Below are 26,197 nucleotides of genomic sequence, written 5' to 3'. Positions count from 1 at the left end.
CAACAATGAAGGAATGGCGATATATTTCCAAGTCGGGATGGTGTGTGACTTGGAGGGGAACGTGCAGGTGGTGTCGTTCCCATGTGCCTGCTGCTCTTGTCCTTCTAGGCGGTAGAGGTCGCGGGTTTGGGAGGTGCTGTCGAAGAAGCCTTGGCGAGTTGCTGCAGTGCATCCTGTGGATGGTACACACTGCAGCCACAGTGCGCCGGTGGTGAAGGGAGTGAATGTTTAGGGTGGTGGATGGGGTACCAATCAAGCAGGCTGCTCCATCTTGGATGGTGTCGAGCTTCTTGAGTGTTGTTGGAGCTGCACTCATCCAGGCAAGTGGAGAGTATTCCATCACACTCCTGACTTTTGCCTTGTAGATGGTGGAAAGGCTTTGGGGAGTCAGGAGGTCAGTCACTCGTCGCAGAATACCTAGCCTCTGACCTGCTCTCGTAGCCACAGTATTTACATGGCTGGTCCAGTTAAGTTTCTGGTCAGTGGTGACCCCCAGGATGTTGATGTTGGGGGATTCAGCGATGGTAATGCCGTTGAATGTCAAGGGGAGGTGGTTAGACTCTCTCTTGTTGGAGATGGTCATTGCCTGGCACTTATCTGGCGCGAATGTTACTTGCCACTTATGAGCCCAAGCCTGGATGTTGTCCAGGTCTTGCTGCATGCGGGCTCGGACTGCTTCATTATTTGAGGAGTTGCGAATGGAACTGAACACTGTGCAGTCATCAGCGAACATCCCCATTTCTGACCTTATGATGGAGGGAAGGTCATTGATGAAGCAGCTGAAGATGGTTGGGCCTAGGACACTGCCCTGAGGAACTCCTGCAGCAATGTATATTTCACACCCCCTCTCTTCCTGTGGGGAAATGCTTGGCTTCCACTTGGAAACTGCCAATGGCTGAAAGCAGCTCACTGCGTGGTGAAAATCACAGGCACTGACAGACCTGTGTCCCATCATTCCATGGTTCAACCATCCTGAAAGCAGCCCCAAAGCAAGTCATTAGTTGGGATGAGAACCAGAGGTTTACAACACAGGAGGCCATTTGGCCCATCGTGTCTGTGCCGGCCATTTGCTGGAGCAATCCAAAACTAATCGCACTGCCCTGATTTCCCTACCTGTGCAATACCCATATATCTTCACTGCTTCAAATATTTATCTATTTTTCCCCTCAATTATTCCATGTAGCAAAGAACTCCATGATGTAACAACTCTGTAAAGAAATTTCTCACAACTCCTGAGACAACTTTAAATCAACAATTCTTCAAATGGAGGAAACAGTCTATTCACCCTTCATAAACTTTAAAAACCTAAAATTTCTCTGCTCCAGTGGAAATAATGTCAAGGTCTCAAGTTCCTCCTCACAATGGGGTGCCCAAAACTGCAGACAGAACCGTATCTTGGGCTAACAATCGCTGTATACAGGTTTATCAACCCTTCCCCTTGTACACTATGTTATTGATAAAACCCATAATACAGTTGGCCTTTTAAAAAAAATGTCTTTATCCACCTGCACTCACAATTCAGAAAATGATGTATTTAAATCCCTAATTTCATAGAATCACACAGCACAGGAGGCGGCCATTTGGCCCATTATGCCTGTGCCAGCCGATGAAAGCTATCCAAATAGTCTCACTCCCCTGCACTTTTCCCATAGCACTGCAATTTTTTCTTTTCAAGCATATATCCAATTCCCCTTTGAAAGTTACCATTGAATCTGCTTCCACCCTCCCATTGAATTCCAGATCGTAACTTGCTGCTTAAAACAATTTCTCATGCCTCCTCTGGTTGTTTCACCAATTATCTTCAATCTGGTTACTGACCCTCCTGCCAGTGGAATAATTTCAATGTCTCTAGTTTCTCCTCATAATGGGGCATCCAAAACTGCGGACAGAACCGTATCTTGGCCTAATAATTGCCTTGTACAGATTTATTAACCCTTCCACTTATATTCCATGTTTCTCCCTATCGACTATCAAAATCCTTCAAAATTTTGAACACTTAAATTACATCTCCCGCAACCTTCTCCGCTTTAAGGAGAACAATCCCAGCTTCTCCAGTCTCTCCACATAACTGAAGTCTCTCATCCCTGGTACCAGTCTAGTCATTCTCCTCTGCACCCTCTCCAAGGCCTTGACATCTTTCCTAAAGTGAGGTTCCCAGAATTGGATACAATACCCCAGCTGAGGCCTAACCAGTGGATCATAAAGGTTTAGCACACCTTATGATCCCTTCCAGCATCTTGCCCATGATTAATGTCAAAGTAATAGGCCTATAGTTCCCTGGTAGTAACGTCACTCTTTTTGAAAATCGGAACCACGAGCATCCTTCCAGACTGAGGGAACAATCTCTGATTCTAGGGAGCTGCTAAAGATACAGGAAAAGCACACGTCCTCAGGCTGATGTCATCTGGACCAGCAACCCTCTCTGCTTCGAGGTTCCTAATTCTATCCAAAATGATATCCTCAGCTATTTTAATATCTACAATTTTCATGTCAACGGTGCAACTCATCGCAATGCTCCAACCTACTCTACTTCTCTGCTTCCTAAACTGCCCCAAGTTCTGTTGTTTAACAAGAAATAACAACAAAATATTAATGTAAGGGATCTTACAACACCAGGTTATAGTCCTGACGAAGGGGATAATCTCCGAAAGCTTGTGATTTTAAAATAAAATTGTTGGACTATAACCTGGTGTTGTAAGATTCCTTACATTTGTCCACCCCAGTCCATCACCGGCATCTCCATATCATGAACAAAATATTAGGTAACAATAAGGACAAACTGAATTACATCCATATGCCCTGGCCCAATTATCCCCTGCCCTCTAATCCCACCTCATCTGAAGACAAGACCTGGTGTTGACTCCACATGTGGAACTGCTTGACTTTCCTGATGTTTCCTGGGCTGTTACTGCAATACTTTTCTCTCACTCCAGAATTTCACCATCATTAGCACTTTTAACAGGATTGCTTCTTTTTAATTATGTGCATATTACACAAGTTACTGGCACAGGGAGTTGAATTCTTGAACATAGGTTTGCTTGGGGATGCAAGCACTCCAATTAGGCAGCAATTGATCACAGAGAATTTGGGAGGGGTAGGGTGGGGTGGAGGGAGGAGAAGAGGGGATCCTCAACATCAAGGTCATTGTTCTTCCATGACCACCGCCAACCCCCCCACCCCGCCTCCACCGCCCACCAGATTCCTCTCCTACTACTTCCATCACCTACCCTGATTCTTGGGTTTGGGTCACGAGGCATTAACAGCAGCACCTCAAGTGGACAAGGCCGTAAAAACGCTAATGGAATACTGGGCTCTATGACAAGAGGCATCGAACATGACAGTTAAGATGTAATGGCGAATCTATATAAAATTTTAGTAAGACCACAGCTCGAGTAGTGTGTGCAGTTTAAGAAGGATGGTGAGTCAATAGAGAGAGTACAGCACACATTCAATAGGTTACTGCCTGGTATGATGAAATATAAATATGGAAACATGAAAAATTGGAGTCACATTACCTTAGAACAGAGGAGGATACAGAGGGTGACTTGATAGAGGTGTTTAAAATTATTAAGGGATGGGACAGAGTAGATAGAAACAAAGTTTTGAATAGCGTAGATACAGTAAATCTATTTCCTCTGGTAGAAGAATCCAGAACAAGAGAAAATAATTGTAAAATTAAAGATAGGACATTCAGGAGTGAAATCAGTGAGCACTTTTTTCACACAAAGGGAAGTGGAAATCCAGAACTTGCTCCCTCAAAAGGCTGTGGATGCTGGGGACAACTGAAATTTTTAAGACAGATTGATAAGTTTTTCTTATGCAATGGTATCAAGGGAAATGAAGCAAAGGTGCGTAAATGGAGCAAATGTACAGATCAGCCATGATATAATTTAATGGCGGAACAGGCTTGAGGGGCCGAATAGGCTAATCCTATTAGGCCCCTCAAGCCAAATCGTTTCCAGTGATTGAGGGGTCTACAGTAGAAGCATGCTGTGGTAAAGCAAATACATGAAAGTACCAACCTCGATACCTTAGTTCAAACTGTAAGGTAAAGTTGAACAGGTGGTCAGATTTTGGAATCATTTTCCAGACAGAGAGGGGAAAGACCTTCAAACTATGTAATCATTTACAATGTCGCTACCACATTGACAAGGACATAACATACTGCACGTTATGCCAGCATTTCTCACAATGCCCATTACAGGCTGCCGTCGTGTTTACGGTTGGAATGGAGCTTGTGGAATATCATATCCAATAGCGATCATAACATGATCGAGTTCAATGTAGTGTTTGAAAGGGAACGAAGTGAGTCAGCTGCTAAGATTCTAGACTTGGGTAAGGCCGACTTCAATGGGATGAGACAGAGACTGTCCACAGTAAACTGGGCAAATCTGTTAATGGGTAAAACGACTGATTATCAGTGGGAAATGTTTAAAGAAACATTTAATGTGATACAGAACCGGTTTATACCCGAGGGGCAAGAACTCTACTTGCCAAAAAAAACAGCCATGGACAACTAAAGAGGTAAGGGACAGTATAAGACATAAGGAAAGGGCATACAAAAAGGCAAAAAATGGCACAGATCCTGGCGAATGGGAAAGATACAAAGATCAACAAAGGGTCACAAAACAGATACTAAGAGCTACAGAGTATGAAAAGAAACTTGCAAGGGATATCAAAACCAATATGAAGAACTTTTATAGTTACATTTGGAAAAAGAGGGTGGTCAGGAGCAGTGTTGGCCCCTTAAAAACTGAAAGTGGGGATACTGTTATTGACAATGGGGAAATGGCGGACACTTTGAACGATTACTCTGCGTCAGTATTTACAGTCGAAAAAGAGGATAGCATGCCGGAAATCCCAAGAAAACTAATATTGAATCAGGGAGAGGGACTCGATAAAATTAATATAAGTAAAGCAACAGTAATGAAGAAAATAATAGCACAAAAGAGTGACAAATCCCCAGGACCAGATGGTTTCCATCCCAGGGTTTTAAAGGAAGTAGGTGAGCACATTGCAGATGCCCTAACTATAATCTTTCAAAGTTCTCTGGATTCAGGAACTGTCCCTCTAGATTGCAAAATCGCACGTCACTCCGCTTTTTAAGAAAGGAGGGAGGGAGACCAGGGAATTATAGAGCAGTTAGCCTAATATCTGTTGTGGGGAAAATGCTGGCGTCTATAATTAAAGATAGGGTGACTGAACACCTCGAGAATTTTCAGTCAATCAGAGAGAGCCAGCATGGATTTGTGAAAGGTAGGTCATGCCTGACAAACCTGATTGAATTTTTTGAAGAGGTGACTAAAGTAGTGGACAGGGGAATGTCAATGGATGTTATTTATATGGACTTCCAGAAGGCATTTGATAAGATCCCACATATGAGACTGTTAGCTAAGACAGAAGCCCATGGAATCGAGGGAAAAGTACGGACTTGGTTCAGAAGTTGGCTGAGCGAAAGGCGACAGAGAGTAGGGATAATGGGTAGGTACTCACATTGGCAGGATGTGACTAGTGGAGTCCCGCAGGGATCTGTCTTGGGGCCTCAATTATTCACAATATTTATTAACGACTTAGATGAAGGCATAGAAAGTCTCATATCTAAGTTTGCCAATGACACAAAGATTGGTGGCATTGTAAGCAGTGGAGATAAAAACATAAAATTACAAAGGGATATTGATAGATTAGGTGAATGGGCAAAACTGTGGCTAATGGAATTCAATGTAGACAAATGTGAGGTCATCCACTTTGGATCAAAAAAGGATAGAACAGGGTACTTTCTAAATGGTAAAAAGTTAAAAACAGTGGATGTCCAAAGGGACTTACGGGTTCAGGTACATAGATCATTGAAGTGTCATGAACAGGTACAGAAAATAATCAAGAAGGCTAATAGAATGCTGGCCTTTATATCTAGAGGACTAGAGTACAAGGGGGCAGAGGTTATGCTGCAGCTATACAAAACCCTGGTTAGACCACACCTGGAGTACTGTGAGCAGTTCTGGGCACCACACCTTCGGAAGGACATATTGGCCTTGGAGGGAGTGCAGCGTAGGTTTACTAGAATGATACCCGGACTTCAAGGGTTAAGTTACGAGGAGAGATCACACAAATTGGGATTGTATTCTCTGGAGTTTAGAAGGTAAAGGGGTGATCTGATCGAAGTTTATAAGATATTAAGAGGAATGGATAGGGTGGATAGAGAGAAACTATTTCCGCTGGTTGGGGATTCTAGGAGTAGGGGGCACAGTCTAAAAATTAGAGCCAGACATGTTATGATCGCTATTGGATAGATGTTTGTGTACAGTTAAGCCGTTAACTAAATCTGGTTCATTACTCATTATTAAATCTAGTATGGCTTGCCCCCTTGTTGCCTCTAGGACATACTGCTGTAGAATACTATCCCGGATACACTCAAGAAACTCACTACCTTTCTGACAGTCGCTAGTCTGCTTTTCCCAATCTATGTGACGGTTAAAGTCCCCCATTAAGACCACGATGCCTTTCTTACAAGCTTGTCTAATCTCTGCATTTATACAATCTAGCACTTCAGAGCTGCTGCCAGGGCTCCTATATACAACTACCACTATAGTCTTAGATCCTTTCCTATTTCTCAATTCAACCCATAAGGTCTCTGTTGGCTGCTTACCTCTCATTATATCCTCCATTATCATTGAAGTGATTTCATCTCGAATCATTGAGGCTAATCCTCCCCCTCTTCCATTTTCCCTGTCTCTCCTGTAGACCTTATAACCTGGTATATTTAATTCCCAATCCTGACCATCATGCAGCCATGTCTCGGGAATAGCTATCATGTCATACCCTCCAATTTGAATTTGAACCTGTAGTTCATTTAATTTATTCCTTATACTCTGTGCATTTGTATATAGAACTTTTAGTTGGGCCACACACCCAAGCCTGACCTTCAGCTTTGATGCTGGGTTAATCGCCTTACGCCTTCTAGTTTTCACTTTATCTGTAGTGTCTAAAGTACACTTTCTTTCTGCTGCTCTACGCTTTTCCCTTTCACTTGTTCTTGAACAACTGTTTGTACTATTTGTATTGTAAATTTCCCCTGGGTCTTCCCCTCTCTTGCTGCTCTCAACTTTACTCTATTCTGACTCCCCGCTCAGGTTCCCATCCCCCTGCCATTCTAGTTTAAACCTTCCCCAACAGCACTAGCAAACACCCCCGCGAGGACATTGGTCCCGGTCCTGCTCGGGTGTAACCCGTCCCGCTTGTACAGGTCCCACCTTCCCCAGAACCGGTCCCAATGTCCCAGGAATCTAAATCCCTCCCTTCTACACCATCCCTGCAGCCAAGCATTCATCCGGTCTATTCTCCTGTTCCTATACTCACTAGCACATGGCACTGGTAGTAATCCTGAGATCACTACCTTTGAAGTCCTGCTTTTTATTTTATCTCCTAACTCCTTAAATTCACCTTGCAGGATCTCATCCCTTTTTTCACCTATGTCGTTGGTAGCGATATGGACCACGACTACTGGCTGTTCACCCTCCCCCTCCAGAATGTCCTGCAGCCGCTCCGCAACATCCTTGACCCTAGCACCAGGGAGGTAACATACCATCCTGGAGTCACGTTTGCGGCCACAGAAACGCCTATCTGTTCCCCTTACAATTGAATCCCCTATCACTATAGCCCTGCCACTCCTCTTCCTCCCCTCCTGTGCAGCAGAGCCACCCGTGGCTCTTGCGGCTTTCCCCTGATAAGCCATCTCCCACAACTGTATCCAAAGCAGAATATCTGTTTGAGAGGGAGATGGCCCCAGGGGACTCCTGCTGTACCTGCCTTGTCCTTTTACTCTGCCCGATGGTCACCCATTTCCTTTCTGTCTGTGTAATCTTTACCTGTGGTGTGACCACCTCACTGAACGTGCTATTCCACGCTCGTCTCAGCATCACGGATGCTCCACAGCGAATCCACCCGCAGCTCCAGCTCCGAAATGCAGTTAGCCAGTAACTGCAGCTGGACACTTCCTGCACACATGGTCACCAGGGACACTGGTAGTGTCCATGACTTCCCACATACCTCTGAATCATGACAGGAACCATTTCTGGGGTTTATTCTGCAGTTTAAACCACAGTTTTCACAAGACAGTTTTATTCCTTTGTTTAATGGCTGCAATTGAAATCGTCTGTGCGAATATGTAAATAGCTTGCGTTTATATAGCGCTTTTAACCTAGTAAAAGCCCTACGGCGCTTTGCAGAGATAAATGGAACTAAACTGTAACAGAAAAAGGCGGGGGGGGGGGTGGGGGGGTGGGGGAGAAGGAAGTGGAAGGGGGAGTGATTGAAGGCATGGGTGAAGAGGTAGGTTTTGAGGAGGCCTTTTAAAAGTGGGGGAAGAGAGATGTTTAGAGAAAGCGAGTCCCAAACTGCATGGCCAAGATGGTTGAAGGCTATGGCGCCAATGGTGGAGCAGAGCAAGGACAGAGTGCACACAGACCAGAGTTGGTAGATCGAAGGGCATTGCTGGAATGAAGGGCTGGAGGATGTTGCACTAGTCGGGTGGGTCGAGACTAAGGATTTATGACAAGGGTTTAATTCAATGCTCCGGGAGAAGGGAGAGCCAACGATGATAGCTGTAAGGATAGGAGCAATGAAAGAGTGGGACTTAGTGCGGGATTTAGTACGGAACAGGATGTCAGCAATAGGCTCTTGCGTACGGACGAAGGGGGGGGGGGGGGGTCAAACAAAAGCAAATCTGCCCCCACTCCCATCCATTCACCACTTGTAAAGCCATTGACTGTACTTCTGTGTACGTTTGATGAGTAAATTTAGAGGGATTATTACTGAGCACAGGTAGGTCAACAACCATGACCACATCCTCACCCCCAAGCTGTTTCACTTTGTAGTTTGGAGCAAAAAGTTTCAAACAAAAGAAAAGCTTTCATATTCAAATTAATACTCACATTTATCACAGCAAGTACCAAAATAAAATTGGATCACCAACCACAAGAACAGTCTGTTCTTCAATCAGATTGCAAGAATGCTCACAACAGCGAGACTTGACACACCTGCATTGTGTTTCTTTCTCCTTCCTTATTGTGGAAGCCCATCTCCAAACTCGTACCAAGTCTCATTCTCTCATCACTCTTGTGTTCGCTGACCTCTACTGAATTTTGGTCACCTGTCTTAATATCTCTTTATATGGCTCAGCATCAAATCTATTTGATAATCGCTCCTGTGAAGTGCCTTGGGACGTTTTACAACGTTAAAAGGCACTATATAAATGCAAGTTGTTATTGTTCCACTTGCAATTCCTGTCCCCCCCCACCCCCCGCCCCCCCCCAATGTTGTTGCTGAACTTAATGCATTTCTACCAATACGCTGCAGGAACAGTCACACTCAATCCAATTGCTATCAAGCGGCACTTACTCACCAATAACCTGCTCACCGATGCTCAGTTTGGGTTCCGCCAGGACCACTCGGCTCCAGACCTTATTACGGCCTTGGTCCAAACATGTACAAAAGAGCTGAATTCGAGAGCTGAATTTGTGGCCAATCATCTCAGCCCCTGGACATTGCTGCAGGAGTTCCTCAGGGCAGTGTCCTAGGCCCAACCATCTTCAGCTGCTTCATCAATGACCTTCCCTCCATCATAACGTCAGAAATGGGGATGTTCGCTGATGATTGCACAGAGTTCAGTTCCATTCGCAACCCTTCAGATAATGAAGCAGTCCATGCACGCATGCAGCAAGACCTGAACATCATCCAGGCTTGGGCTGAAAATGGCAAGTAACCTTTGCGCCAATGACCATCTCCAACAAGAGAGAGTCTAACCACCTCCCCTTGACATTCAACGGCATTACCATCGCCGAATCCCCCACCATCAACATCCTGGGGGTCACCATTGACCAGAAACTTAACTGGACCAGCCACATAAATACTGTGGCTGCAAGAGCAGGTCAGAGGCTGGGTATTCTGTGCGAGTGACTCACCTCCTGACTCCCCAAAGCCTTTCCATCATCTACAAGGCACAAATCAGGAGTGTGATGGAATACTCTCCACTTGCCTGGATGAGTGCAGCTCCAACAACACTCAAGAAGCTCGACACCATCCAGGACAAAGCAGCCCGCTTGATTGGCACCCCATTCACCAACCTAAACATTCACTCCCTGCACCACTGGCGCAACATGGCTGCAGTGTGTACCATCCACAGGATGCACTGCAGCAACTCGCCAAGGCTTCTTCGACAGCACCTCCCAAATCCAAAAGGACGAGGGCAGCAGGCAAATGGGAACAACACCACCTGCACATTCCCCTCCAAGTCACACACCATCCCGTTCCTTCATCGTCGCTGGGTCAAAATCCTGGAACTCCCTTCCTAACAGCACTGTGGGAGAACCTTCACCACACGGACTGCAGCAGCTCAAGAAGGCGGCTCACTACCACCTTCTCAAGGGCAATCAGGGATGGGCAATAGATGCTAGCCTTGCCAGCGATGCCCACATCCCATAAACAAATAAAAAAAAATTCATTTCCGGTGGGATCATCTGAACTCGTAACTTCAAACTGCTCTCACTGCCTCAACCTGCAAGTACATTACCCAAGTATCACACCACTCAAAATCTCTCTTCAGAAGCAACTTAGGTTTCAAAAGGATCTGCAACTGCACTCATGGGCCAACTACAATTCAAAGTGGACACAGCATGCAACACATCACGTGCCCATCATTACGCTTTGCTGCAACCATTACAACAGCACTTATGTTGGTTTCTCTCATTTCTAACCTGAACGTCAATTAGTCATCAGTCACCTCCTTTATGTACATCAGGCACAATCCCCCATTCTAGAGGGACGTCAAGGGATCAAAGATGAATACCAAAAGGACCAGGCTTCATTTCCACCAAGGAAGAAAATTTCCTCTTGGTCCTATTGCTCACCACTTTTATTAAACCGAAACTCTAAAACAGACAAGGCATTCCTTACTTCTGCACTTCCTGGTTGTGATTTTCTTGGGGGTTGCAGGGTGAAATAAAATATTAAAAAAGTGAAGAAAATAGAGCATAACGGTCTTCAACATTTCCAAAAAACTTGTCCAATATTATGTCATAGTCAATACAATATACACTTTGAGATGGAATCTTTGAAGCAACCTCTGTAACCAGCCCTGGAAACACTACCAAATAATGGGCTCAATTTCACTTAAGCCGGTGAAGCTAAGCTGAGGCTGCATTCACACGACCACTGTGGCATTGGTGCAAAATGATTTCACTTTGCACCAATGGTAAACTTGTAGTGCAAATCCCGAGTCAAGAGACTGAACTGGGCTCAGAGCAAAACCGATCCAAGGGTTGCAATATTAGTGCTCAGCAAAAACATTACCACATCAGTCAGCTTTAAAACTCAAAATGAATTCACTTTGAGATAGACAACACAGGCTCTTTAAGCAATCTCAGATCAGTTTCAATGCCAGAAGTGTTGTCTAAAATGTTTTTTTCCATGTCAATTTTCTTTCCTCCTGAAGGCAGTGACTCGTTTGCTTGTGACTGTCCCATAGGCCTCTGCACCTTGTCCAAGAAGCCTTCATTCAAGCATATGCTCCACTATGTAGACAGGCCAGTCAACCAACTGCAGGGTGCAGGTAGGGCTGGACAACACTGCCAAGCCCACTGTGTCCTCACTCGATGACTACTCAGCTGTCGTACCAGTGGTGGTCAGCAATCAGGGAAGGAATGCTTACTTGATTTTCTTCTCCTTACCCCGACACCACCAATGTAAGGAATCTTACAACACCAGGTTATAGTCCAACAGTTTTATTTGAAAATCACAAGCTTTCAGAGCTTGTGATTTTCAAATAAAACTGTTGGACTATGACCTGGTGTTGTAAGATTCCTTACATTTGTCCACCCCAATCCATCACCGGCATCTCCACATCAACACCACCAAAGTTAACTGTAGCACTATAAACACTGTCACAGTTGAGATCAGCTAACTCTGCATGGAATGAGCATGGGATTTTCCAATCTGTCAGAAAATTTCAACCCTTCAGACTCGGGCTGCATTACAGATGCAATATACATGCCAAAGATTGACTATATCACGTGGATTAACACAGCCACATTAATCATCACAATCTAGGCTTTATATTGGCTGAAAAACTGCTGAAAATGTTGTTTTTTGTAAAAAAAAAGTGGCGGCATTGAGGCAGAAAATCAAAAGTAACACGTTAAATAAAAAATTATAATAGGAGAGAGTAAAGTTAAACTAAAAAGTCAGAATAGGAGGGAACAGGGAATAAGAGAGCGAGCATAGATAGTGTGTTCAATTTTAATGGAAAAATGTGTTTTAGATGTTCAGTTTAAGAATATTATAACAGCAATAAAATTATTCATGTTTGAGTAGTTTTATTACTGAAACATTGTCAGCATCACAGCATAGGGAAACAGAAGTTTGCTTTTTAATTTGAGACACCTTGGCAAAGGCCCAAGGTGATTCCTACAGGCCAGCCCCAAGGCTGAGAAGTCAGGGAGCAGTAATTAGGTAATTCAACACTATTATAAACGCCTGTTGATTGTAGGAAAAAGAGACTAAGCAAAGTAAGGAGCTCCACAGTTTGGAGGTCCCATGAAAGAATGAGGAAGACAAGGAACGAATCTCAGTTTCAAGGGAGTGAGATTGCAGGGAGGAAGAAAAGTGGTTAGGATCTAAAATGGAAGTGGAGATTATATATACACACATATAAAGAGAACATATAGGAACATAGGCCTCAAGCCTGTTCTGCCATTCAATTAGATCTTGGCTGATGAAGCAAAAAGCCTTATTAGAATCAGACTCATCAGAAACATCCACAGCACTCAAGTTTCTATATTGGATCCTGATACTATGAACACATAACATGTGAAATAAGAGCTTACACAGAATTAATTCTTCCTTACTGCACTAATTTTCTTTTTTAAAAAACCTCCACTTTTTGTTCCAGGCTGCACTTACGCATGTATTACATGTACGCAGTTCCATTCAACGCTGACACTAAAAAGTTACACAGTGTAAATGCAGCCTAAAAGTCAAACATTAAGGCCATGTAAAATGGCATGGGAACAGACCACAAAAGTGCTTGAGAGTAACCATGCAATATGACCCAAAAAAACACCCAAACCTGACATACTGTCACACACACACACGAACAATCCATCATATTTTTCCACACAGACAACACTGCACCCACCCCCTTAAAAAATTCAAATCTTCAAAACATTTAACCCTTCAAAAAAAAAACAGCACCACATATTATGTGGATATTCATAATATAAAGGACATATTCTTTAAAAAAAACACAAGTGCACTCACACAGAAGTAGTGTGGTATTATTTGCTAAGGCCTAACCCATGTTAGGGACCTTGGCAGGATGGCAATCATAAACCGGGCAACACACACAGGGGCAAAAAGAGCAGCCTTCTCGAGCACAAGACATACCATTCGCAAACGGACCACTGGTACCCGCAGACTCTCGCCTCAACGAGAGAGGAGGCGAACGGGCGGAAGGCAAAGAAATCTGAGAGGAAAATTTCAAACTAAAAAAAAATAAAATCCAGTCACCATTCAAAAAAAAAAGGGAAGTCGTTAGAGCCTGAAGTGCAGCAGGAGGATTGACGGGAACCGACTGAAGGGAGAGGGGGGGGGTGGCTCCCACGTGACCCCGGCATGGCCGGCCCCGCCTCCGCCCCCTCCCTCTCTGCCGATTGGTCGGTCTCCGGGTTTCCAGGCCAGCAAACCCGCTGCGCCGCTGGATGATTGGACGCGTGTTCCGTCCATCAATCGGACGTTGGCGGAGGGCGGGGTCAGGGAGAGGTCACGCAGGGAGTGATGGTGAAATTCGCCGACGGAAACTACAATTCCCAGAACGCACCGCGGTGGAGGCGGGTTTGGGGCGTGACGTCATGGGCGCCGGCTGCAGTTGACGGGAAGCGCTTCTGGAATTTTCCATCCGGAATGCGGGCCGTGAGCGGAGCGGGTGGAAATGGGGAGCGGACGGTCCGAACGATCGTTTAAAAGGAAAACCGATGGCGGTGCGGCGTTAGTTGCTCTCCGTCCATGTGGATGGTCGGCGGAAATAAGTTAGCGGACGTGGTGTCGCGACGCCCAATGCGGACCGAGGTCAAAAAGACTGTGATGGAGCGGAGAGAGGTCGGAAGAGACGTTAAACCAAAGGCCACGTTCGGAAGATCCCACGGCACGATTGGAATTTGAGTGGAGCGGGGCAAGGGGGCGTGGCGGAGCGGGGCAGCGGGGGCGTGGCGTGGCAGCGGGGGCGTGGCGGAGCGGAGCGGGGCAAGGGGGCGTGGCGGGGCAGGGCGTGGCAGCGGGGGCGTGGCGGAGCGGAGCGGGGCAAGGGGGCGTGGCGGGGCAGGGCGTGGCAGCGGGGGCGTGGCGTGGCAGAGCGGGGGCGTGGCGGTGCAGGGAGCGGCGCAAGGGGGCGTGGCATCACTGGGGGCGGGGCTAAACCAGCGGGTTTCACCTCATTACTGTCAATCATCTCCATTCTGGCCCGGAACAGCGGTCTGTTGACATCATTGCCTCGACAGCAATGTGCACAGCATCCGAAACAAAGCGGGGGAACTGGAGTCAATAATTCATAGCGAGGAGCCAGTTGCGGTAGGGAATAACCGAAACATGGTTACGTGAATAACACAACTGGCAGTTAAATATTGCAGGATATAACGTATTTGGAAAGGAAGGGGGCGGGGATAGCTGTGCTAATTAAACACAACATAATGGCAATTTAAAAAAGGGACATGAGTAACATTAAGATAGAAACAAAATCCATATGGATTGAAACATGGGATAAGAAGGGACCAATCATATTAATATTCTACAGACCACTAGTGGAAAAGAAGTGGAGGAAGGAGTATGTAGGAAAATCTATGAAATGAGTATAAAACAATGAATAATAATCATGGGAGATTTCAACTCCCCCCAAATAAACTGGCAAAAAGGGGAAAAGGGAATGGAGTTTTTACACTGTGTACAGGACTCCTTTCTTACCCAGTATGTGAGAAGCCCAACAAGAGAGGAATCACTGCTGGATCTAGTAATGTAATGAATCTTACAACACCAGGTTATAGTCCAAGTGTTTTATTTGAAAATCACAAGCTTTCGGAGGCTTTCTCCTTCGTCAGGTGAGCGAGTGTGGGATTCCATGGAAGGATATCGCATTTATAGTCAGAGAACAATACCTGGTGATTACAGATAATCTTTCCAACTGCCCATTGTCAAGGCAATCAAAGTGTTCAGACAGAGTGATGTTACCTACAGGACCACCGAATACACAAACGGCCAGAACAAAAGACAGACAGAGACAGAGAGAGAAACATCCGAAAGGAAGAGAAAGACAGAGAATGACCCGTTGTGTTAAAAACAGATAACTTTTTTTCGCTGGTGGGGTTACGTGTAGCATGACATGAACCCAAGATCCCGGTTGAGGCTGTCCTCATGGGTGCGGAACTTGGCTATCAATTTCTGTTCGATTTTGCATTGTCATGTGTCTCGAAGGCCGCCTGACGAAGGAGAAAGCCTCCGAAAGCTTGTGATTTTCAAATGAAACAGTTGGACTATAACCTGGTGTTGGAAGATTCCTTACATTTGTCAACCCCAGTCCATCACCGGCATCTCCACATCAAGGATCTAGTAATGGGAACTGAACCAGAGCAGATAAGAGAAGTGAGCATAGAGAAACATCTAGGCAATAGCAATCATAACCTAATAGGATTTAAAATAATGATTGAGACAGACATAAGTAAGATAAAGACCAAAGTATTAAATTATGGAAAAATTATGAGGGGATGAGAATGGAACTAGGGAAGGATAAACTGGAAAATTTTTTTAACAAAGCGATAGAACAGCAATGGGAAATATTTAAAACAGTGATCAATAGAGTTCAGGAGAAATATATTCCTCTTTAAAGAAGGAACAAGCTAGCTAATAATGAAACACCACAGATGAATAAAGAGATAAGAGTAAAATTGAAATGGAAGAAAAAAGCAGACACTAATCATAGAATGGTTACAGCACAGAAGGAGGCCATTTGGCCCATCGAGCCTGTGCTGGCTCTTTGTAAGAGCAATCCAGTTAGTCCCATTCCCTCGCTCTTTCCCTGTACAAGATAAACTCACAGGTAATGACAGCGAAATGGCAGAAATATTGAGTAGTTACTTTGCCTCAGCATTTACTGGGGAGACTAACAAGGTGGGCATGACATTAGAAGAAGAGATCCAAAAAGATATAAAGACATTTAAGATAGAAAGGGGGGAGATAATTGATAAACTAATCAAACTTAGAGAGGATAAAACCCCTGGTCCAGATGGATTGCATCCATGCATTTTAAAAGAAGTTAGGGAAGAGATAGCAGAAGCACTATTATATATAAAAATTCATTAGAAAAGAGAATAGTGCCAGAGGACTGACGGAGAGCTAATGTTATTCTTATATTTAAAAAGGGAGCTAGAAACTATAGGCCAGTTAGCTTAACATCAGTGGTAGGAAAGATAATGGAATCTTTACTCAAAGGTGTAATGGAAAAACATCTAGAAAACAAAAATATAATAAAGAATAGTAGCATGGATTTCAAAAAGGAAAGTCATGCTTGACCAACCTTATTGAATTATTTGAAGAAGTAACAGAAAGAGTAGACAAGGGTAATGCAGTAGATGTAATTTATTTGGATTTTCAAAAGGCCTTCAATAAGGTACCACATTGCAGACTCATGACTAAGGTCAGAGCACGTGGAGTCAGGGGACAGGTAGCAGAATGGATAGCAAGCTGGCTACAAAACACAAAACGGGTTAAGGGTAGCTACTCAGACTGACAAAAGGTGGGAAATGGTGTTCCACAGGGATCGGCTGGAGATGGAGCACACGGTGTCTGCCGGTACGCTTGAGGCTTTCCGCGACCGGTGGGCACCGCAGGGGCTGGAGTGCATCCTGAACGAGGAAAATAAAATTTTAATTTGATACCTGGTTTCGGTTTATTTGGTTTTTAGTACTTAAGCACACCCTACACCCCCCCCCCTTATAAAAGGGGGGCCTAAAAACACACAAAAAAAAACAAAAAAAAAAGGTGCTGGTTGGTAGGATAAAAAGAGAAGAAGAAAAAAAAAACGCTCACAATCTCCATCTTTTTTTCTTTTCTTTAAAAAAAACAGGGATCGGTGCTGGGACCACTTGTTCACAATTTACATTAATGACTGGACTCTGGAATCGGAAGTACAATTTCGAAATTTGCAGATGACACCAAATTGGGGGGTGTAGTTCATACAAAGATTGAATGTGTCAAAATGCAAGAGGTCATTAATAAACTTGCAGAATGGGAATGTAATTGGCAAATGAATTTCAATATAGATAAGTGTGAGGTGGTGCATTTAGGTAGGAAGAATAAGGAGGCCACACACTGCCTAGATATTAAGAGTTTAAATGGGGTAGAGGATCAAAGGGACCTCGGGGTACAGATACACAAATCACTAAAAGTAGCGAAGCAGGTTAATAAGGCAATAAAAAAGGCAAACCAAGCACTGGGATACATTTCTAGAGGGATAGAATTGAAAAGCAGAGCAGTTATGTTAAACTTGTATAGAACCTTGGTGAGACCACACTTGGAGTACAGTTCTTATCTCCATATTATAATAAGAATATAGAGGCGCTGGAGAAGATGCAAAAAAATTCACAGGGATGATACCAGAACTGAGAGGATATACTTATCAGGAAACTGCCTGGAGCTCTTTTCTCCAGAAAAGAGAAGGCTGAGGGGTGACCTGATAGAGGTCTTTAAGATAATGAAAAAATTTGATAGGGTAGATGTAGAAAAATGTTTCCATTGTGGGGGAGTCCAAAACTAGAGGTCATAAATATAAAATAGTCGCTAATAAATCCAATAGGGAATTCAGGAGAAACTTCTTCATCCAAAGAGTGGTAATAATGTGGAACTTGCCACCACAAGTAGTAGTTGAGGCAAATAGCATGGATGTATTTAAGGGGAAGCTAGATAAGCACACGAGGGAGAAAGGAATAGAAGGATATGCTGATCGGGTTAGATGAAGTAGGGAGGGAGGCGGCTCGAGTGGAGCATAAACACCAGCATGGACCAGTTGTACTGAAGACTTGGTGTCATTGTCAGCCAATGAGTTGGAGACGAGGCGAGGATACGGCAGGACTCATAGATAACTGTGTAGTTTACAGCAAACAGCAAAGCAAACAAAGTTTATTTACAGAGTCTATTTAAAAAGAGTCTCTACCAACTGCAACAAACAGAATTCATGACCGAAACTACAATGACTTCCCCCGATAAAAGCAGGTTGATTTCTCCATCAAAATGCAGTGAGTGGAGGATAGTTACATAATACAAATTATGTGTGTAAAATCAACCTGAGTCACTCACAGCAGTGCCGTGCTGAGGCATGATTCACGGAGGATTACCCAATTATCTCCATTCTGGCTGGGAATAGTGGTGTCACTGTATGAAGTCCTGTCTGGCAAGCGGGGGGGGGGGGGGGGGCGGTGATATTGCTGGTGCAAAATGGCATCTGCATTTACCGACTGAAAAATAGTGACTGTGCTTCAAAAGGAATTTGTTGACCGTGAAGCACTTTGAGGCTTAAATGTGCTATATAATGCAACAGTACGACTGGTCCATGCTGGTGTTTACGCTCCACTCGAGCCTCCTCCCTCCCTACTTCATCTAACCCTATCAGCATGTCCTTCTATTCCTTTCTCCCTCGTGTGCTTATCTAGCTTCCCCTTAAATCCATCTCTGTAAAGTGGCTCTTTCCCTTTTGTGTTGTCTGCAAATTTTGATATTGTTGTTGCTATAGCTGAGTCCACAGAAGGAGGACATTCAGCTCACCATGCCAGAGCCAGCTCTTTAAAAGAGCTTTCCGATTAGTCCCATAGCACTGCAGTTTTTTCCTTTTCTAGTATTTATCCAATTCCCTTTTGAAAGTTACTATTGAATCTGCTTCCATCACCCTTTCGGGCAGTGCATTCCAGATCATAACAACTCGCTGTGCAAAAAAAATTCTCTTCATCTCCCCTTTGGCTATTTTGCCAATTATCTTAAATCTGTGTCTTTTGGTTACTGACCCTCCTGCCAGTGGAAAGTTTCTCCTTGTCTACTCTATCAAAGCCCCTAATCATTTTGAACACTATTAAATTTTCCCTTAACTTTCTCTGCTCTAATCTTACCTCTTTGACCAAGCTTTTTGTGACCTGTCCTAATGTCTCCTTCTTTGGCTCGGTGTCAATTTTTGTCTGATTAAGCTACTGCGAAATGCCTTAGCATGTTTTACTACATTAAAGGAGCTATATAAATACAAATTGTTGTAAGGAGAACAGTCCCAGCTTCTCTAGTCATTCCACATAACTGAAGTCCATGTATATGTTTTATCTTTTGTATTATTTTCTCAGAACTGTTTTAGATTTGTCAGATATAAATAGCCTTTTACAAATCAGTGTTAGCTGTCCTTTAACTCATTGGTTCATTTTTTTGTGGGACAATCACTACTGTCTGACCTTTTTTCAAATTTGTCCTCAGTGATGCTGGGCCTTCTGGGGATTGTTTTAATAACTGCCTAGAGTTTTGTGTAGACTCAGTCAGATAGGGCTGGCAGGTTCCCTTCCCTGAAGTGAATCACTTTGGTTTTACATTTTTTACATGGTAATTTTTTTTCTGGTACTAGCCCATAAATAGCCAGATTTATTAAGCTCAGTTTCACAACTTGCCATGGTGGGATTTGACCTCTTGATCTCTGGGTTTGTTAATTTAGTACCATAACCGCTACCGTACTGTACCTACCAACTTCCTGTCCATGCTACCAGGTTTCACTTGATACCGCTTGTGTGCCTTAATTTTGATGCGTCTCTTATCGAATGCCTTTTGAAAATCCATGTACACAGCATCCACTGCATTTAAGAACATAAGAAATAGGAGCAGGAATGGGCCATATGGCCCCTCAAGCCTGAACTGCCATTCAATCAGATCATGGCTGATCTTCTACCTCAGCTCCACTTTCCCGCCCAATCCTCATATCCCTTGGTTCCCCTTGTGTCCAAATATCCATCAATCTCAGTCTTGAATAAACTCAACGACTGAGCATCCACAGCGCTTTGGGTTCAAAACCCTCTGAGTGAAGACATTTTTCCTTATCTCGGTCCTAAATGGCTCTTGACACGATGACCCCTGGTTCTAGACTCTCCAGCCAGGAGAAACAGCCTCTCAGCATTTACCCTGTCAAGCCCTCTAAGAATTCTGTGTGTTTCAATGAGATCGCCTCTTATTCTTCTAAACTCCAGAGAATATAGGCCCATTCTGCTCAATCTCTCCTCCATAGGACAAACCTCTCATCCCAGAAATCAATTTAATGAACCTTCACTGCATCGCTTCTAAGGCCAGTATATCCTTCCTTAGATAAGGAGATCAAAATTGAACACACTACTCTAGGTGTGGTCTCACCAAAGCCCTATATAATTGCAGCAAGACCACATTACTCTTATACTCCAACCCCTTTGCAATAAAGGCTTACATACCATTTGCCTTCCTAATTGCTTGCTGTACCTGCATGTTAACTTTCTGTGATTCATGTATAAGGACATCCAAATTCCTCTGACTACCAACATTTCTTAATCTCTCACCTTTTAAAAAATATTCTGCTTTTCAATTCTTCCTACCAAAATGGATAATTTCACATTTCCCCACATTATAGTCCATCTGCCACCTTCTCGCCCGCTCACTTAACCTGTCTACGTCCCTTTGCAGCCTCTTTGCGTCCTCCTTACTTCCGCACCTAGCTTTGTATCGTCAACAAACTTGGATACATTACATTCGGTCCCTTCATCTAAGTCATTGATATAGATTGTAAATAGCTGAGGCCCAAGCACTGATCCTTGCAGCACCCCACTAGTTACAACCTGCCAACTGGAATATGACCCGTTTATTCCTACTCTCTGTTTTCTATCCATTAACCAATCCTCAATCCACATTAATATATCGCCCCCAATCCCATAATCTTGTTTAACAATCTCTTGTGTGACACCTTATCGAATGCCTTTTGGTCTCCATACTTAAGAAAAGACATACTTGCTCTCGAGGCAGTACAAAGAAGGTTCACTCGGTTAATGTCGGGGATGAGGGGGCGGACATATGAGGAGAGGTTGAGTAGATTGGGACTCTACTCATTGGAGTTCAGAAGAATGAGAGGCGATCTTATTGAAACATATAAGATTGTGAAGGGTCTTGATCGGGTGGATGCAGTAAGGATGTTCCCAAAGATGGGTGAAACTAGAACTAGGGGGCATAATCTTAGAATAAGGGGCTGCTCTTTCAAAACTGAGATGAGGAGAAACTTCTTCACTCAGAGGGTGGTAGGTCTGTGGAATTTGCTGCCCCAGGAAGCTGTGGAAGCTACATCATTAGATAAATTTAAAACAGAAATAGACAGTTTCCTAGAAGTAAAGGGAATTAGGGGTTATGGGGAGCGGGCAGGAAATTGGACATGAAGCTGAGTTCGGATCGGTCAATGCCCTGTGGGTGGCGGAGAGGGCCCAGGGGCTATGTGGCCGGGTCCTGCTCCGACTTCTTGTGTTCTTTAGATTTGTGGTTGGGATCAGATCAGCCATGATCTTATTGAATGGCGGAGCAGGCTCGAGGGGCCGATTGGCCTACTCCTGCTCCAATTTCTTATGTTCTTATGTTCTTATGTTTTGAAAATTCCAAATATACTACATCCACTGGTTTCCCCTTATCTACCCTGCTTATTACATCCTCAAAAAACTCGAATAGATTTGTCAAACACAATTTCCCTTTCATAAAACTATGTTGACTTTGCCTAATCATATTATGATTTTCTAAGTGCTCTGTTACTATGTCCTTTATAATAGATTATAGCATTTTCCCACGACTGATGTGAGGCCAACTGGCCCATAGCTCTCTGTTTTCTCTCTCCCTCCTTTCTTGAATAGCGGGGTTCCTATGTTCCTGTGTTCCTATGTACATTTGCTACCTTCCAATCCACGTGGACCCTTCCAGAATCTAGAGAATTCCGAAAGATCAAAACCAATGCATCCACTATCTCTGCAGCCAGCTCTTTTAAAACCCTAGGATGCAGGCCATCAGATCCTGGGGATTTCTTGGCTTTTAGTCCCATTAATTTCTCCAGTACTTTTTCTTTACAAATCTCAATTGCTTTAAGTTCCTCACTCTCGTTAGAACCTTGGTTCCCCACTATTTCCGGTATGTTTACTTTATGATATACCCAGGGAGCTTTTAAATTTTTCAGGCATAACTTGCCTTTTACAAATTTGTGCTAGCTGTCCTTAATGAACCCATGCCGTTCCAAATAATTATTAATTCTGTCCTGTATTTTGGCCTCAAAGCAAGCCCACTACTGACATTAAGCGGTCAGTATTAATCTGGTTTATCCCCTTTTGAACAGAGGTGATACATTTGGTAACCCTCCAGCCCTGTGGCACAATTTCCACATCTAAAAGTGTTTGAAAAATTGTGGTCAGCGCTTTTACTACTGCCTCACTGATTTCCCTTAGCATTCTAGGATGCATACTGCCCGTATCCTAACTCGCACTGACCCGTTCACCCTCACACCCGTGCACATTGACCTGCATTGGCTCCCGGTCCACCAACGCTTTGATTTTAAAAGGCCTTGCCCTTCCTTATCTGTAGCCTCCTCTCTAAATAGTCACGCAACCCCCGAGTGGACACTTAGGGAGTCAAAGGATATGGGGATAGGGCGGGAAAGTGGAGTTGAGGGAGAAGATCAGGCATGATCTTATTGAATGGCGGAGCAGGCTCGAGGGGCCGTACGGCCTACTCCTGCTCCTGTTTCTTATGTCCTACAGAGAACTCTGCGCTCCTCCAATTCTGGCCTCTTGTACATCCCCCACTTCTTTCATCCCACCATTGGCGGTCGTGCTTTCAGCCGCCTGGACCCTAAGCTCTGGAATTCCCTCCTTGAACCTCTCTGCTTCTTTGACTATGTTTTTGGTCACCTATTGTAATGTCTCCTTCCTTGGCTCAGTGTAAATTCTTGTCTGATTACTCTCCTGTGAACTGCCTTGCGACATTTTACTACGTTAAAAGCAATTTATAAATGCAATTTGTTGTTGCATGCCATCAGGGCTTGTGCCTTTTTCACTGAGTTTCACCAACTTTTCCAGTTCCACATCCTTTGATTACTTCATCTCTTTACATATCCTTTCATTGTCAGTATCATCAGCTTCTGCGAAAACCTTGCTCAGAGTGAGTCCATTTTTGGTTTACTGTGAGCAAATTGGCTGCCGCATTTCCTACATTACAACAGAAACTACACTGCATTGGCTGTAAAGCGCTTTGGGACGTCCCGAGGTCGTGAAAGGCAGTGTGTAAATGCAAGTGTTTTTTTTTCTCAGATGAGTCTGAATTAGATCTCTGATTTGTGTTTCCCCAAGCGGGAAGTGATTGAGCCTTGAAGGTGTCAGTTGTAATGTTTCTCCTCTTCTGTCCCCTCTCCCAACACTGAGCATCTGCAATTGTTGGAAATCTGAATTAAAAACTGGAAATGTATACCAGGCCTGTTGGCATCCAAAAAGAGAAAACTGGAAATATGTAGCAGGCCTCTCAGCTGAAAAGAGGTTAGACGGGTTAACATTTTGGATCTGTGTGAATCTAACGTACATGGTGGCTGGCTACTTCTTGTTCGTGTTTCAAAAATTCTACCTCTTCCCTCAGCAGACTCTTTTTGACAAATCTCACATTTCCCTGATGTTGACACCACTGAAATGGTGCTCAAATCCTGGAGTGGGGTTTGGACAACAACTTTCATTTACGTAGTGCCTTTAATGTTGAAAAACGGCTCAAGGCGCTTCACAGAGTGGTAATAAAAAGAATGGACGCTGAGCCAAGAAGGAGATATTAGGAGGGGTGACCAAAAGCTTTGGTCTAAGAAGTGTGTTTTAAGGAGTATCTTAAAAGATGGAGGTGTCGGGGTTTAGGGAGGGAATTCCCAAGTGTTGGGCCTAGACAGCTGAAAGCACTGTCACCAATGGTGGGGTGAAGGAAAGACCAAGCACCTTCTGACTTGGGTACAAAACATATAAACTTTAAATCAATATCCCCATTAATTGTTATATATCTCATGCTGGCAGGAGTTATTTAGAATTGATGTATCAATGGCAACAACAGCCCTTTCTAAACTTGCAGGGCCACAAGATTCACAAGGCAAATCAGCGAGCATAAATACAACTGGATCAAAAGCAAAATACTGCGGATGCTGGAAATCTGAAATAAAAACAGAAAATGTTGGAAATACACAGCAAGTCAGGCAGCGTCTGTGGAGAGAGAAACAGTTAACGTTTCAGGTTGATGACCTTTCGTCAGAACTGGAAGAAGTTGAAGACTGAACAGTTTTTAAGCAAGTCCAGAGCCGGAGGAAGGGGAGGGAAGATCTGTGATATGGTGGAGGGCAGGAGTGATTAAATGACAAAAGGGATGATGATGATGCAAGGCAAGGAGGGTGGTAATGGTATAAGTGAAGAAACAAAAGATGGGTCTAGCGGAGCTGTAAATGACCACAGCAGAACCATTACCAGCACCTACTGTCCGGAAAATTGGGAGTAGTGGTTATGATCTGAAATTATTGAAATTCAATGTTGAGTCCAGAAGGTTGCAAAGTGCCTAATCGAAAGGTGAGGTGCTGTTTTTGAGCTTTGTTGGAACAGTGTAGGAGGCCGAGGACAGAGAGGTCGGAGTGGGATGGAGAATTAAAATGACAAGCGACCGGAGGGTCAAGGCCACGCTTGCGGACTGAATGGAGGTTTTCAGCAAAGCAATCACCCCATCTGTGTTTGGTCCCCCCCAGTGTCGTGAGCAGCGAATACAGTATACTAAATTGAAAGAAGTACAAGTAAATTGCTGTTTCACCTGGAAGGATTGTTTGGGGCCATGGACAGTGGGAGGTGAAAGGGCAGGTATTGCATCTCCTGAGCTTGCATGGGAAGGTGCCGTGGGTGTTGGGAGAAATGGAAGAGTGGGTGTCGCAGAGGGAACTGTCCCTTTGGAATGTTGAAAGGGGAAGCTATGAAGGGATTTGAACCCACATTGGGATTATTAGTTCAGGCCTTGGATTACTAGTCTAGTAATATAACCTCTACACTACCGAGCCCCTGCTTGACTAATTTACATTAAGTTTCTGAGTCCAAATCATTGATGGTAAATTAGTAACAGTAATGGTCCCAACACACTAATCCCTGTGGCACCCCATTCAGGATGACCCGTCACCCCGACATAACTCCTCTAACAAGTGCTCATTGTTTTCCAGCCTTCAGCCAGTTTCTTATCCATTCCTACGGGTTACCCTGAATCCCAAAACATTATTTTGAAGTGAAGTCACTGTTGTTATGTCGACAAATGCAGTTGTCAATTTGTGTACAGCAAGATCCCAACAAACAGCAGTTGGATATATGATCAGTTAATTTGTTCTTTAGTTCAGGATGGAATTCCATTGCCTCCAGGAATTTGCGTTTCCTCTTTTGTGCCACACACTTTTCCCCTCAACAGTGCTAAATTCTCTATGAAGCCCAAATCTGTCCAAGACATGAATACTGTTCCCTTATCAAGGCAAACACTTCTAACTCCCCTCACACTCAGACAGAAAATGAGAAAAAGCTTGTTGTCTTATAAGGGCTTTCATCTCCAGCCTCCTTTGCAACCCTCCTTCTTTCTATATTATTGATTATACTGTAGTTCGTGCTATTCTGAGCTTTCCTCTTATTTTTCCTAAGCTGTGTCATGCCTTTCTTCCTCTTAACATCATTACTTTGTTATAATGAAGGTTTCCCTCACTCCAAAAGCATTCTTTCATAAGACTCCAAAACAGTAGAACGTTTTAGCTCTCTTCAATCTTCCCCCTCTTCCTACAACCTTTAGGCGTTTAAAACTCAAGCTTTGCATTGCATAATCACTACTTCCTTTTATCTCTTTTTAACCTTGCTGGTGTTCATCTTATGGGCCTTAGCCCTTCATTTGGTTTCTTACTAAAAAAAAATGATTGGCTCAGGAAGTAGCTGAGCCATACAAACAAAGAAGGTCCCAGTATTGATCCCCAGTCTCTGCTGAGTTTGATGATCTCAACCCAGTCTGCGGTAGATGTGCTACAAGTGGCGTTTGTACCTCTGGGTTAGGGAGGGGATAACTGGTCAGCATT

General features: G+C 44.0%; 1 protein-coding gene across 4 annotated transcripts in view; it reads right to left on the bottom strand.

The window, feature by feature from the left end:
• The window catches only part of LOC137320713 (E3 ubiquitin-protein ligase RNF4-like), a 45,580-nt gene extending 31,877 nt beyond the window's left edge, over nt 1-13,703 (bottom strand). The window contains exon 1 of one of the 4 annotated variants that reach the window (XM_067982414.1): nt 13,435-13,703. In XM_067982414.1, the coding sequence (XP_067838515.1) occupies nt 13,435-13,437 (3 nt within the window). In that variant the 5' untranslated portion in view covers nt 13,438-13,703. The remainder of the gene's footprint in view (nt 1-13,434) is intronic. The other 3 variants (XM_067982415.1, XM_067982412.1, XM_067982413.1) reach the window with 3 other exon arrangements.
• Between the last annotated feature and the right edge of the window lie 12,494 nt (nt 13,704-26,197).

The sequence above is a fragment of the Heptranchias perlo genome, chromosome 4 (assembly GCF_035084215.1).
Source record: "Heptranchias perlo isolate sHepPer1 chromosome 4, sHepPer1.hap1, whole genome shotgun sequence".
Taxonomy (NCBI): Eukaryota; Metazoa; Chordata; class Chondrichthyes; order Hexanchiformes; family Hexanchidae; genus Heptranchias; species Heptranchias perlo.
This window is presented reverse-complemented; position numbering and strand designations above follow the sequence as displayed.